Below are 15310 nucleotides of genomic sequence, written 5' to 3' on the forward strand. Positions count from 1 at the left end.
CTTCCCTGAGACGGTTTCTGACAGTTTGTGCAGAAATTCTTTGGTTATGCAAACCGATTGTTTCAGCAGCTGTCCGAGTGGCTGGTCTCAGACGATGTTGGAGGTGAACATGCTGGATGTGGAGGTCCTGGGCTGGTGTGGTTACACGTGGTCTGCGGTTGTGAGGCTGGTTGGATGTACTGCCAAATTCTCTGAAACGCCTTTGGAGACGACTTATGGTAGAGAAATGAACATTCAATACACGAGCAACAGCTCTGGTTGACATTCCTGCTGTCAGCATGCCAATTGCACACTCCCTCAAATCTTGTGACATCTGTGGCATTGTGCTGTGTGATAAAACTGCACCTTTCAGAGTGGCCTTTTATTGTGGACAGTCTAAGGCACACCTGTGCACTAATCATGGTGTCTAATCAGCATCTTGGTATGGCACACCTGTGAGATGGGATGGATTATCTCAGCAAAGGAGAAGTGCTCACTAGCACAGATTTAGACTGGTTTGTGAACAATATTTGAGGGAAATGGTGATATTGTGTATGTGGAAAAAGTTTTAGATCTTTGAGTTCATCTCATACAAAATGGGAGCAAAACCAAAAGTGTTGCATTTATATTTTTGTTGAGTGGCCCTGAGGCACACACTGCTACTCGCACTTATGTCTGGATTCTAAAGCGTGAAGTGGATGACAGTCAACCTCTTGTGATAAATAATGCCACAGATCACTGCAGAGGTCACATCAGGTGAAGATGTGGAAGGACAGGAGTGGACAATAAGATTCCTTCTAACTTTATTTTGGCCTCATTGGCCGTTTGGCCTGCAGCCTTTGCTCCAGATTAATAAGCTGCTGCAGGAAGCCTCTATTTGGGAAAATCCAGCGTTTCTGTTGCACGCAGCGTATCGCGTGTAGCAGACTGAAATGGTGATGAATCATTAGGTAGGCAAGCACCAGAGCAGCTGAGCGACTCACACCCACAGCACAGTGTACGAACACCTTTCCTGAAATCGTAAGAGGCACAGACGACAGGGGCGGGGTCAGCAAAACACCAACAAGTGAGTATAACAGACTTTAATACCGCATCTTTGGGGGAAAAAAGGGGTTCCGATACAGTTCCAGTACCTCCAGATGTCAAAGCCTGGTGAATGAACTGAGCAGCAGGGTCGAAGTAAGGGGTAAGGTCAAAGGTGGGCAAGTCATTGGCTGGAACTCCGTAGTATTTCACTGTTGTTCCGTAAAAATCATCACAGCACAGTTTACTGTGAGCTGCGTTCAGGACGTGAGACACGCCCAGCTGCCAGAGGCCGAACTTGTCACGAGACATGTACCTGAATCACAAATCACATTTAACACATTAACAACCAACCGGACCCTGTTACCTGAATCATAGGACACTCACATGTCTCCCAGGTAGAGGTTTGGCCATACTTCATCTCCATGGTGACAGGAGGGTGGTGCTGAATGCAAAATCTCCTCCAGGTCCTTTACAGACAAACTCTCCCACATGGAATTCATCCCTTCTGGATCCTCTGTAGCACATCTGCACTTTTCATCATCGTCTTCTGGGTCTGCGTCACCTGTGATTGTCCGCTCAGGTTGTTGTGCATCAACTCTTGTGTCTGACACAGGACCGAACGACTTTCTCTCACTCATCTCAACACGCCGTCTCTGCTTCTTTTCCTAAAACTAAACCACTCTGTCATGTGATTCCTCTGGTTGGATTCTGAAAACAGTCGCGGCAGCACTTCAGTCGGTGCTTGATGGTTAAAAACAGGTGGTGCAGTTTGGCAAAGACACTTGGTCAGGCACTCAGAAACCGATATTGCCTCAGAACTGTTCACTCCAGAAAAAACTCATGGATGAAGAGTGAAACATCTTCAACAAACTAAACAAGTCCAGCTGACCTGACTCAGCCTATGTGGTTTTACCTCAGTGTGCCACCACAATGAGGTTGAAATGAAACAGTCACAATGTGCTTATAGTGTAGAGCTTTAGCTTTAATTCAAGAGGTTTAACAAAAATGTTGCATTAACCATTTAGGAATTATGTTCATTTCATTGTAAACATTGCAAAATATAATATACTAAGGTGAAAAAGAAGTCAGCTGGTCATAGAGCCTTTTCTTGTCATGCACCTTGGTTGTGGAATAGGTTGGGAATTGAGATAAAACAGGCAGATTCTGTTGGCTTATTTAAGTTTAGGTTAAAAACTCATTTGTTTTCTTTACCATTTAATGATCAAGAAAACACAGACAGTCTTATCTGTGTTGACATGTTGCACACTGTCGTTCTTAATTTTATTGTGTTTTTACATTTTGATTTGTTTTTATTCTAACTTTTTATTCCTTGTTTTGGGGCTGATTTGGCCCTTGCCCTTGTGAAGCCCCTTGAGAGACTGATTTGGCGCTGTATAAATAAAACTGAAATTAAATATAGTACTCTGTGGTAAACAGAGTAGGAAGTTCTCAAACACTGAGCGACCCTAAAAGAAAGTAGTGTGGAGAGCTACAATACACAGACAATTCTGGAGGAGTTATAGTACATTTTCAGACACTAGGTGATCGTGAAGGAAACTATTGAGGGAAGCCACCAAGACACAGACAGTTCTGGAGGAGTTATAGGAATTTTTCACACACCGAGTGACTCTGAAGGAAAGCATTGAGGGAAGCTCCCAAAACACAGACAGTTGTAGAGGAGTCAGGCTTTTGTATTCATAGTGGCACAGAGAAAGATTATCTTAAAAATAAGACTAGAAATTTTATGTGCAGTTTGGCAAAAGGCACATGGGATCTGTTGTTTGAATGAAACTCCCTCATGCATTATGCATATACGAGGGCTGTCAATAAAGTATAGGTCCTTTTTATTTTTTTCAAAAACTATATGGATTTCATTCATATGTTTTTACGTCAGACATGCTTGAACCCTCGTGCGCATACGTGAGTTTTTCCACGCCTGTCAGTGACGTCATTCGCTTGTGAGCACTCCTTGTGGGAGGAGTCGTCCAGCCCCTCGTCGGAATTCCTTTGTCTGAGAAGTTGCTGAAAGACTGGCGCTTTGTTTGATCAAAATTTTTTCTAAACCTGTGAGACACATCGAAGTGGACACGGTTCGAAAAATTAAGCTGGTTTTCGGTGAAAATTTTAACGGCTGATGAGAGATTTTGAGGTGATACTGTCGCTTTAAGGACTTACCACGGTGTGAGACGTAGTGCAGCACTCTCAGGCGCCGTCGTCAGCCTGCTTCAAGCTAAAAACATCCACATTTCAGGCTCTATTGATCCAGGACGTCGTGAGAGAACAGAGAAGTTTCAGAAGAAGTCAGTTTCAGCATTTTGTCCGGATATTCCATTGTTAAAGGAGATTTTTTAAATAAAAGACGTGCGGACGGGTCCGCGTGTCGGGACGCAGCCGGCGCGGTGCGGCGGCACAGGAAAAACACCTCCGTGTTGATAACCATTTGTAAAATCCAGGCGGCTTTTGATGGCTTTCAGTGGAGTGAGTATATGAGAAATTGTTTAACAGCTGGACATGTTCCAACTTGTCCTTAAGGCTTCCAACAGAGGTGTTTTTCCAGTGGCGGAGCGTCGTGGTGGCTGCGAGCCGACGCTGCAATCCGCCCGCACGTCTTTCATTAAAAAAAAATCTCCTTTAACAGTGGAATATCTATATATATCTATCTATATCTATCTATCTATCTATATATATATATATATATATATATATGTTCCCCTGGAGGAGCTGGAGGAGGTGTGTGTGGATTGGGAGGTCTGGGCAGTTTTGCTCGATCTGCTGCCCCCGCGACCCGACTCCAGATAAAGCGGAAGAAAATGGATGGATGGATGGATGTATATATATATATATATACTCATGGCTCGAATCTAAATCATGATTCTTTGTCACCCTAAAAAACAAATTCTACGTTTCCCTTTGTTGCCCGGTAGGTGTCGCTGTGGCGAGCGTGGGGGCCTGGAGCCAGCAGCTCTTCTTCGCGGCGCGCGTGTTGTTTATTATTATCGTGTCTTCCTGTTTGCTGTTGCCTGGTTGTTCTGAAGCATGTTGGCAAAGAGACACTTCTGCGAGCTGAAACACGGACAAACAGCTCAACTACGCACTTCAACGCGCGGGTCACTGTGAACTTATGGTAAGAGAGTGAACTGCTGTTCGTATTGTCATCTTTAGAAACGCCCAAGTGGACTTTTTTTCCTAGTTTCGTGTAGTTTTTGTCTCGTCCACGCCTTAATAAGAACGGTCAGCGTGTGAAGTGACGTCATTGGGGACTGAATGACTGACTGACTGACTGACTGTGGGCTCTTGTTAAAACTGTGTCACCAATTCATGTGCTGTGTGAGTGTGAATCACTGGAAGACAAACTAGCTGACATGGCACTTTGGGAATCTCCAAGTTAACCTCAGGCCAGACAAGCTGCTTGATGCTGCCAGTTAATCATTTAAGTTCTGCACAGATCAGATCAGGCTGCAGCTGCACGGGTAAGTTATTTATATTTATTTGCACAGACCGTTCGTCTATATTTGGGTTTGTGTTGACCTCAGAGAGCTTTCATGACCAACCCTGCTGGGATGACCGATGTATAATCACACGTATGATATAAGACCTATAAATCTGCATTCTTATCAGCACTGTGATATTAGTTAGGTGTGGCTGTTCGTACTGGGTTCACACATTGGCAAGCAGAAATGTTAAAGGGGATTCTACCTTTAACTGGAGCTGCAGTGATTAGTTGACTATTACATTAATCACTCATTACTTTGGTAATCCTTAAATCATTTTGAGTATTATTTTTTTTTCCAAATGCCCAGCTTCTTGAATGTGAATATTTTCTGGTTTCTTTCCTCCTTTCTGACAGTAGACTGAATATCTTTGGGTTTTGAAGACATCTTCTGACTGACTGATATTTTTCACCATTTTCTGATGTTTTATGGACCAAACAACAAATGGATCAATCCAGAAAAGAATCAACAGTTTGATTGGTAATGAAAATAATTGTTTCTTGCAGCCCTATGAAAAATGTTAGGATTTTATTTTTGTGTTTATCTTTTTGTGTCTGAGAAAGTGGCAAAGCTGTGTGAGAGATTTTCTTCCATATTTCTTCCCTTGAATGCCTTTATAATTTTTGGTACTTTTATGCTTTATATATTGGGATTTTTTAAATATGTCTAATAAATGCTTTTTTTATCATAAATCATTTGTATATTAGGTTGAAAGTTTATTTATATAATTTATGGTTGTGATTTATTGGTAAATTAACAAAAAAAAAATCACTAACGCTAAAAATTCAGAACTTAATCAATAGATAAAATAAAAATCATTAGATTAATCAATTTGCAGTCCAAATTACAATATGACTTAAGTAAATGTATGGCATTTGGAGGATATGCTTGCAAGCCCAGATTTAAAATGCCATAAGTGTATTTGGCATTTTGTCATTTAACATAATGACAAAATGACAATGCATCGCAGCATTGTTGAGCTTGCGCATGAAGTCATTGGAATTTCATTTTCAGTCGTGATTTTTCAGGAATATAGAGAGCCTAAGATTGGCAAAGATTAGGTGACTGCCAGCAAGGTGAACTGCAAATCTCTAACTTTTGTTCAGTGGGTTTTGTTTTTTGAAAGAATGCTGAAGGAAAGAACACCAATACAGAGTAAAGAGAGCAGCACCAAAGCAGAACTCTTCCAACAATTTCATATGCATCCACCACTGCCCAGCAATACTTTGCATTATGGGTAAGGGCAAAACAGCAAATTGAACCATGAGCCTTGTGCTCTGTACTGAATGGTCTGGTGAGCTTCCTGTAATGTTACACCCTGTGGTTATGATCCAGTATGTCATCTGTAGTTGGTGAAACTGTTCCACACAGTCTGCGAACCAGGACAAAGTCAGGATTTTTTGCACTACTGAAACTGGCTTCCACATGTGGAAGTGCATTGTATGCTTCCGGTGTCATGATAAGGATTAGAGTTTAGGTTTAGTTTTGTGAAATGCATAAAAAGTTGGTAAATTTTAACAATACGTCCGCTTCTGGAGCTCAGCTTTGTGAACTTCATGGAGTCTTGCACAGAAGCACAAGTCCAAGTCCAATTCAGGAATATCCTGAAAAAGATTTTTTAGCAGTCACTTCAGAAATGATCACATTAAAGTTTAATATGACCTCGAATACGTGCGTATGCAGGGCATGCATGCGATCATCTGTATGTTGGCTTGTAAATCACTGAAGAGGTGTTATCTGGTTTCAAAACAGTGTTTTTTAGATTTAGACGTGTTTATTTCTCACTAACTTTTACAGTGGGGCAAATAAGTATTTCATCCGCTGTCGATTTTGCAAATTTTCCCACCTACAAAGAATGGAGAGGTCTGTAAGTTTTATCATAGGTACACATCAACTGTGAGAGAGAGAATTTAAAAAAAGTTCTGAAAAATTACATTGATTTTTAAATAATTAATTTGCATTTTATTGCATGAAATAAGTATTTAATCACCTACCAACCAGCAAGAATTCTGGTTCTCACAGACCTGTTAGTTTTTGTTTAAGAAGCCCTCCTTTTCTGCACTCTTGACCTGTGTTAATTGCACCTGTTTGAACTCATTACCTGTATAAAAGACACCTGTGCACACACTCAATCAATCACACTCCAACCTATCCACCATGACCAAGACCAAAGAGCTGTCTAAGGACACCAGGGACAAAACTGTAGACCTGCACAAGGCTGGGATGGACTACAGGACAACAGGCAAGCAGCTTGGTGAGAAGACAACAACTGTTGGCATAATTCTTAGAAAATGGAAGAAACACATGATGACTGTCAGTCTTCCCTCGTTTTGGGCGCCATGCAAGATCTCACCTTGTGGGGTAAGGATGATTCTGAGCAAGTCCAGAACAACACAGGAGGACCTGGTCAATGACCTGAAGAGAGCTGTCACAAAGATTACATCAGTAACAGATGATGCCATCATGGTTTAAAATCCTGCAGGGCAGCAAGGTCCCCCTGTTCATACCAGTACATTTCCAGTCCCGTTGAAGTTCACCAGTGACCATCTGGATGATCCAGAGGAGGCATGGGAGACGGTCATGTGGTCAGATGAGACCAGAATAGAGCTTTCTGGCATCAACTCCACTCGCTGTGTTTGGAGGATGAGAACAACCCCAAGAACACCGTCCCAACCGTGAAGCATGGGAGTGGAAACATCATTTTTGGGGGCGCTTTTCTGCAAAGGGGACAGGACAACTGCACTGTATTGAAGGGAGGATGGATGGGGTCATGTATCGTGAGATTTTGGGAAACAACCTCCTTCCCTCAGTAAGAACACTGAAGATGGGTCATGCCTGGGTCTTCCAGCATGACAATGACCCAAAACACACAGCCAGGGCAACTAAGGAGGGGCTCCATAAGAAGCATTTCAGGGTCCTGGAGTGTCCTGGCCAGTCTCCAGGCCTGAACTCGATAGAAATTCTTTGGAGGGAGCTGAAACTCCAAACCTGAAAGGTCTGGAGAAGATCTGTATGGAGGAGTGGACCAAAATCCCTGCTGCAGTGTGCAAACTTGGTCAAGAACTACAGCAAACGTCTGTCCTCTGTAACTGCAAACAAAGGTTTCTGTACCAAATTTTAAGTTCTGTTTTTCTATTGTATCAAATACTTATGCAATAAAATGCAAATTAATTATTTAAAAATCACAATGTGATTTTCTGATTTTGTTTTTTTGTTTTTGTTTTGTTTTTTTGTTTTTTTTTAGATTCTGTCTCTCACAGTTGAAGTGTACCTACGATAAAACTTACAGACCTCTCCATTCTTTGTAGGTTGGAAAACTTGCAAAATCGACAGTGGATCAAATACTTATTTGCCTCACTGTGTATGACAAAAATATTATATTTATACATAAAGACGTTGTTTTGGAGGTTTTTCTGCCATCTTGGTTTATTTTGTTCGAGCGAGCAGCCAGCTGATTTTGCTGTACCTTTCTCTACTCTGACTGGCTGTCAATGTATGGTTCCCAGCATCCCTCATGGAATTTGAGGGAAGCCCTCATGTAATTTGTGACTATGACTTTGCTACAGTCACTACCATAACTAGTTCAAGGCAGTCTGTTCGTTTGAAATTTTGTAAGTATTTTTATCGACCTGAAAAAAGCTTTTGATGTTATCGACCACTCAAGATTGTTTCACAGGTTACAACAATATGGAATTAGAGGTATTGCACATCAGTGGGTAAAAAGCTACTTAGAAAATAGAAAACAGTTTGTTCAGATAAATAATACTAAACCAGAATTGTGTAACATTATTTATGGAGTACCACAAGGGTCGGTACTTGGACCCAAACTGTTTATTTGTATATCAGTGACTTTGTGAATGTATCTAAAGTACTTGGCAGCATATTATTTGCTGACGATACAACATTATTTTACTCTGGATCAGATATACAGGAAGTAGTACAAGTGATAAATACAGAGTTGGAAAAAGTTAAACATTGGTTTGATATAAACAGATTGTCACTAAATCTTAATAAGACAAATTTCACATTGTTTAATGACAGAGTGGAAAAAATGATGTGTCATTAAAAATAGATGGAATGGACATACAAAGAGTAAAAGAAACGAAATTTCTAGGAGTCATGATTGATGAAGATCTTACATGGAAGTCACACATAAATTACACAAAAGGAAAAATAGTGAAAGCCATTGCTGTTTTGCATAAAATAAAATCTTTGTTAAATAGTTATGGTTTATTAACATTGTACAATTCATTGATTGTCCCATATTTAACTTATTGTGTAGAAATCTGGGGATCAACATGTAAAACTTATACACAACCATTATGTATTCTGCAGAAAAGAGCTTTAAAAATGATTAGCAATAGTCGTTTTAGAGATCCATCTAATCCATTATTCATTAAGTATAGGGTACTTAAATTTCATGATTTAATTGATTTGAAAATATTACAAACAACGCACCAAGCTAATAAAAATACCTTACCAATAAATATTCAAAATATGTTTGAAAAAAGAGTAAGTAGTTATAATTTGAAAGGAATAGAAGTCTTTAAAAAACCAAGATTCAGAACCAAAGTAAAGGAACGGAGTGCAGTGAATGGTGTAAAATTATGGAACAACCTCAACAAAGAAATCAAAGAATCAAGGTCGCTTAAATTATTTAAAAAACGTATTAAACTAGATGTATTAAGTAAGTATGAAACTATGAAATAAGTCAGTGGGTTGTGACAAAGTCTAAAATGTAATCTGTTAATGTCTAAAATGTTTTAAGTCTAAAATGTAACCTGTTAAAAATGTAATCTTTTAAATAATGGCTAAAATTATGAAATAAGTCAGTGGTATGTGACAAAGTCAAAAAATGTAATCTGTTAAATAATGTTGAATAATGATGCTTAAAATTGAAAGATTGTATTGTAAAAAGGGGCATAAAATATAAGACTTGTTCTTCCCTCTGCTCCTTTTCATTCAATGTCTTGTAATATATTCATTTCTGCTTTTCTGTTTTTCTTTTAAATGAATGAAATAAATATTGGAAGAAAAAAAATTTCCCTTCAGGAGAACTCTTTTTTTTTTTTCCAGACAGCGCACATTTTAATCATATTGGCAATGTCATATTATGAATCTCTTGCTTAAAGGCTACGAAATAACATTATAGAGGTGCCAAAGAAAATTCTTGTTTCAATTTAAATCTTAAAAAGCTCAGTGGTTGTACACCTTTTAAAATAGTAACCACAGGGAGAAAACGTGCGCAAATGCAGGATAAAGAATACAGCTGAATGTTAAAGTAACACTGGAATTTACAAATGAATAGAATGTGTGGCTGGGAATCATACCAATACTAACTTGTGAAGCAAGTTCGTGTTGCCAAACTTGAAACATTGTTCTGGGACATTTCATAACCTTTAGCAACACCCATGTTTTGAAACTTTTTTTCTGTAACATTGCAAGATAGGAGTTTTTGTGTGTATGAATGTGTCCTTTTGTTGTCACAAATATGTGACATAGATTAGATTGCAAGGGGTGTTGATGGCATTGGCCATTAATTACAGCTGATTATTTTATCCAGTCATACCTTCGGAGCAGCAGGATGTGCAGTCAGAGCAGTGTTACTACTAGTGAGCTTATTGGCAGGTCAAAGGTTAGAAAACCCAAGCGCACAGAGGACGGGAGCAGGTTTCATCAGTATCTTGAGTGTGAGTGAGGGAGAGGAACAGTCATCTCTGCTCGCTACTGAGAATGGTTTTCATTTGTAAATTATGTGAACTAAAAAAGTTAGGAAAATGTTATTTAATGGTTAGCACTGCAATGACTAAAAAAAATTAGACTACTATTAATCTGACTGGTATCCAGTTCACAGTAGTTTAAGTTCAACATTTCTTCCATGTGGTGGCTTTTAAAACCGTATTTACTTGCTTGTAAGAGGGACCAGAGCCAAACAACAGCACACCCCCTTTTTGAAGAAAATTGGTTAAACACCCACCTGAAAAAAAAAAAAAAAAAATGACATGGAGTATATTGAATCAATGAGAAAAGGACAAAAAATGGACACAATCAGGTGAGTTATTTGTGATATATATCTTTTTTGTGTGATGAAATTAAACATTTTATTGAAATTGGCATTCAGATGTACATGATATTGGCCATGCTTGTGCATTGGCCCACCCTCTCTTCAGGCAGATTTTCTCATTGAGAGCCCTGGGCCCTGCAATAGGAGGATGTATATTTACTGGAGGATGTGTACCGCTAACTATTTATATTTGTGTGTGCAGCAGAATGGTGCCACCACAAGATAATGTGATGGCCTGGCACTGCACGCAAGTGGCCCAGTGGCTGCAGGAAGAAGGTTTCGGGGAGTATGTGGAGTTGCTGTGCACCCATCACCGCCTGGATGGCCCCAGCCTGCTGACTCTGACTGAGGCTGACCTGCGTGGGCCTCCATTGGGCCTCACTGTGCTCGGAGATATCAAGAGATTAGTCTTATCCCTACGCCGACTACAGAGGCAGAACCGGACCCAGTTAGAGGATCTGGGCTTGAGACCTACAGACCGATTTTCAGCTGAAATTCTGCAGAGTGCTGTGGGGTTTGAGTGGACTTGTAATGGAGCTGATTGGAGGTCCAGCATAAGTGACCGTGAGTGTAACGGGACTGAGCTGCGGCAAAGGAACCGTGATAGATTACGTTATAGCACAAGAGAGGGGCTGTGTCACGTGCACTCCAACGGGAGTTGTCAGGAGCACCTGCCAGGCCGATTGGACCCAGAGGTGTGGAAGACGGTCCTCAGCTCCATCTATGTGATGTTTGTGTTCGGATTCACTTCGTTTGTCATGGTTATCGTGCATGAACGTGTGCCAGACATGAGGACGTATCCACCACTGCCTGACATATTCCTGGACAGGTACACACCATCTATCTTTACTGTTGGTGCAGCATAAAAGCTGGTTTTTATTTCACATAGACACAGATTTAGCTTGTTCTCTATCAGCCCAATAGTCGTGATGAAGGACATTTCCTCAGAAACTCTCGACTGTTAATTACTTAAGTCAGGTGAGTTTAGCCAATCAAGAGCAGGTTGCAGCAGGTACAAATGGGAAAATATACAGGCCAGGTGATCTCAAGCTTTGACATCCCTCCCCCAACCTGAGAGACTCACATGTTACTTATGAGAAGTGAGTCATACGGTGGCCATGTTTAAACTGATGTAATGTTCAAAATTCTGATGTTTGTAGGGTTCCTCAGCTGTCATTACTCATCACATGGCTCGCAGGAAATGTACGAGTCTCCCTTCTTTCATGATGACCCTGAAAAAAATTATACTACATACCCAGAAATGGAACAAGAAACCTCTGACTCTTGTGCCAATCACTTATTAAAGAAGGCCATCGTGTTTTTCTCATCTTTTTTCCTCCTTTGAAAAACTCAAATCCTCACATCAACCACATACAGAGACGAGTTCATATTTTTTACATTCAACAGTTATCTCATGAAAGTCAAGTCGAGGTCATCTAACTGTAGATGACATTAAAAAAGAGAGTGGATTACTTTATAGTGATCAGCTCTGTCTGCAAAAAGTAATGTATATGCTGACAGCTCATAATGAATATGTTTTACAGAAATGAGTCAAAATTACAACACAAGTTTAATTTAAGTGTAAAAGAAGAAAAGCTTGTATTATCTGTAAGTGAAAATTAACTCATGCAATATTTTGTGCTAATCTCAACTTGGTCACGACAAGGTAGACTTGATAAAATGTTTAAAGCTTGGAACGTCATCCTTTTCCAACTCAGCTGTCAGTCATTTATAACCATCCGATATGATCAGGAAGATCAAATGCACACTTTTCTTTGTTGCTGTCATAGTTTGCTCTAGCGACAGATGGCAGTTCCCACTGGTGCTTTGCGTAGCACCAGTGGGAACTGCATTGGTGACATCCCTGGTGTCTGGTGTTTTGAAGAAATGGAAAAACTGGGTCACCATTTTGTATCCAGATAATGCTACCTCAACATATGCATGTGCCTGAAGCACATAATGCTGGCAGATACATGATGAATGTGGGCTATCGAATCTTATTGGGTTGTCCTGCGTGACACTGGCCTTAAAACGTCTCTTCACCCTTGTGGTCCTCCATTCGCAGTTTTTGCTTTGTGCATCTGTAATGCTGAATACCATGAGGAGACTGTGGTAGGAAGTGGGAGGCTGTTTTTTATGGTTTGATAACTACCCCCGGACCAACAGACTGAAAAACTCCTTTGTCCCCTCAGGCCATCAGACTGTACAACTCCTCACTCAGGGAGCGAAGTAACAGGAAGACAGAGGACGGGAAGGAGAGGAACAGTAGTAGCCAGTAAATCAGTAGCGAGCAGTATTTCTGGTATTTACATTTGTGTATTTATATTTGAAAACATTTACTTTTTTCACTTTGATACTCTGTGTGCTGCTACACAATGTTGTTGCAACCTCAATTTCCCTGAGGGAGTCTTCCCAGGGGATCAGTAAAGTTCTATCTAATCTAACTAGTAAACAGTGTTGAGCAATTACCCAGACTCCATAGTTCATGTCCACGCTCTCCAGCACATATCTAATCTATACGTTAATGCACATATTTTTTTATTCTTGACAGTGTTCCCAGAATTCCTTGGGCCTTTGCAATGGCTGAAGCATGTGGTGTCATCCTGTGCTACATGTTTTTGTTGGTCCTCCTGCTTCACAAACACAGGTTGGCCCACATTTCTGTTATGGATGCACTGTGCCACAATAACATGTGAAACTCACCAGCATGGGTTGTTTCTTATTGAGATGAGGGTATCATTTGATCTGAATACAAAAATGTTTTGAAGCATTAAAATGTGACCTTTTTTTATCATTTTGTGACAGTTATTAATGTCTCTCTGTCAGATCCATTCTCTTCAGGCGCCTGTGCTGTTTGATGGGGACGGTGTTTTTGCTCCGTTGCTGCACCATGTTTGTCACCTCACTCTCTGTGCCTGGGCAACACCTACAGTGTGTGAGTAAGGTGGGAAGCACACACGTAATTTTTGCACAGATTAGATAAGGACTGTCGATTTTTCATACTGCATAGCTGACAGGTCGAGTTTTGTTCCCTAGATGTACGGCGATACCTGGGCAAAGATAGAGAGGGCGCTGGCAATCTGGAGTGGATTTGGAATGACGCTGACTGGAGTCCAAACCTGTGGAGACTACATGTTCAGCGGCCACACTGTCGTCATCACTATGCTCAACTTTTTTGTCACCGAATGTGAGTGCTAATGTCTGCCCCCCCCACTCTGCATCATCAGAGTATGTGGGAGTAATTACTGTGTCCAACATTGCAGACACTCCACGAAGCTGGCATCTGATTCACACCATCTCGTGGGTGTTGAACCTGTTTGGGATTTTCTTCATCCTGGCGGCTCACGAGCACTACTCCATCGACGTGTTCATCGCCTTCTACATCACCACCCGCCTCTTCTTGTACTACCACACCTTAGCCAACACACGTGCCTACCACCAGAGCCGCAGGGCTCGAATTTGGTTCCCCATGTTCTCCTTCTTTGAGTGCAATGTGAACGGGCCAGTCCCCAACCAGTACCACTGGCCTTTTAACAAACCTTCCTTCATGAAGACACTTATTGGATAGTGTATTTTTTTCTTTTTAAGTAATGCTAAAACTGCAGCTTTTTACTTGAAATGTCGTGGCGCTTTGGGCAGGTATCATTTTATTACCTGTAAGACCAACTCCCTCTTTCACATGTGCACAGATGTTTGCAGTGTCGCCCGATCATGTGTTTTAAATTCATTTGGATGCTGTCTGCAACAAACTAGCTTGTTGTGGGGCCTCCACCTTTCAGGGATAGATGTGGCACCCTGGACAGTTCTTTAAAGGTTTTCAGGCATTTATTTTCCTTTGAAATAACCGCTTTGATTATTCATTTGTCACTTGGCTTCAGCTTCACTGGTGCTGTGACGTCTTTGCCTCACACCATATTTATTGCAAACTGAGTGTGTCACACAGTTATAATGCCTGTTTGTTAGGTGTCACTTCAAATGCTTTGCAGCAAACAGCTTTGGCACCTATTTGGCTACCAAAGTAAGTCAGATGTGCAACATAAAAGCACCACCTGTTTTTTAAAATTATTTATTTTTTTATTAAGGACACTTTGTGGACAGATCTGTGCAGTTCATGCACGTTTCATTGGATGATTCTGACATGTTTATTGCAATGTTTGTCCATTTAATCCTCAGCAAACTTGATTTAGGTATTTTTTTTAAACGGTATTAAATTAATATAGAGCATTGGTTATAAGTATATACAGAATACAAATGTTTGTGACTGAATTTTCTTGGTGCGTTATTGACCAAAAATGAGTTTTGCACTGACTTTTGATTACTAATGTTGGCACACTCCTGTCTATCAAAGATCCAAACATAGACATTGTTTACTGTATTGTTGTTGATACAAATTTTGATAATTTGTTTACAATTTGTGCCATTATTTGCAATGTATAAGTAATGCATATCTGCCTTTTGGCTCTCCAGTTAATGTTTACAAATAATGAGGACAATTTTGTTTTTATATTTAATTGTATTTAACACTGACAGTTTCCTTGGCTGTTTTTTTTTTTTTTTTTTTACTTTTTTTTTTTTTTGGCAATTGATAAATAAAGTGAATTTAAAAAATAATCACAAATCCAGATTCTTTGCCATTTTTAAATCAGTCATTTAATCTTTCTTTTTAATGTGGTACTTACTTGACCAACAAAACTGATCTTCCACACCTTAAAACAAACAACTGACCACAAAACTGTTCTAATCTTATTAA

At 40.2% G+C, this 15310-nt stretch overlaps 2 protein-coding genes across 5 annotated transcripts; one reads left to right on the forward strand and one right to left on the reverse strand.

Annotated features, from left to right (window-relative positions):
• Positions 1-754: 754 nt before the first annotated feature.
• si:ch211-223p8.8 (dual specificity protein phosphatase 13A family protein) lies at positions 755-1677 on the reverse strand. The gene is made up of 3 exons (XM_034184785.1): positions 1390-1677; positions 1113-1318; positions 755-991 (listed from the first exon to the last, which is right to left on the reverse strand). Exons 1-3 carry the CDS (start codon positions 1641-1643, stop codon positions 783-785), a joined length of 669 nt encoding a protein of 222 aa, XP_034040676.1. The 5' UTR covers positions 1644-1677; the 3' UTR covers positions 755-782.
• Positions 1678-3991: 2314 nt separating this feature from the next.
• On the forward strand, positions 3992-15095 carry LOC117523294 (sphingomyelin synthase-related protein 1-like). 4 transcript variants are annotated; one of them, XM_034184781.1, is made up of 6 exons: positions 3992-4129; positions 10763-11389; positions 13112-13207; positions 13387-13504; positions 13597-13747; positions 13824-15095. In XM_034184781.1, the coding sequence occupies exons 2-6, from the start codon at positions 10767-10769 to the stop codon at positions 14126-14128; spliced, it is 1293 nt and encodes a 430-aa protein (XP_034040672.1). In that variant the 5' UTR covers positions 3992-4129; positions 10763-10766; the 3' UTR covers positions 14129-15095. The 4 variants fall into 4 exon arrangements, with proteins under 4 accessions (XP_034040672.1, XP_034040673.1, XP_034040674.1 ...); XM_034184782.1 differs by having other exon boundaries at positions 10766-11389; XM_034184780.1 differs by lacking the exon at positions 3992-4129 and adding an exon at positions 4879-4976.
• The last annotated feature ends 215 nt before the right edge of the window (positions 15096-15310 follow it).

The sequence above is a fragment of the Thalassophryne amazonica genome, chromosome 13, assembly GCF_902500255.1.
Source record: "Thalassophryne amazonica chromosome 13, fThaAma1.1, whole genome shotgun sequence".
NCBI lineage: Eukaryota > Metazoa > Chordata > Actinopteri > Batrachoidiformes > Batrachoididae > Thalassophryne > Thalassophryne amazonica.

Coding starts and splice junctions, on each gene's coding strand:
- si:ch211-223p8.8 (XM_034184785.1), bottom strand. CDS start 1,643: ATGAGTGAGAGAAAGTCGTTCGGTCCTGTGTCAGACACAAGAGTTGAT. Junction 1,319..1,389: donor AACCTCTACCTGGGAGACAT/GTGAGTGTCCTA, acceptor TTTGTGATTCAG/GTACATGTCTCGTGACAAGT. Junction 992..1,112: donor CCAGGCTTTGACATCTGGAG/GTACTGGAACTG, acceptor TTACGATTTCAG/GAAAGGTGTTCGTACACTGT.
- LOC117523294 (XM_034184780.1), top strand. CDS start 4,918: ATGTTTTATGGACCAAACAACAAATGGATCAATCCAGAAAAGAATCAA. Junction 4,977..10,762: donor AAGAATCAACAGTTTGATTG/GTAATGAAAATA, acceptor TTGTGTGTGCAG/CAGAATGGTGCCACCACAAG. Junction 11,390..13,111: donor CCTGACATATTCCTGGACAG/GTACACACCATC, acceptor TATTCTTGACAG/TGTTCCCAGAATTCCTTGGG.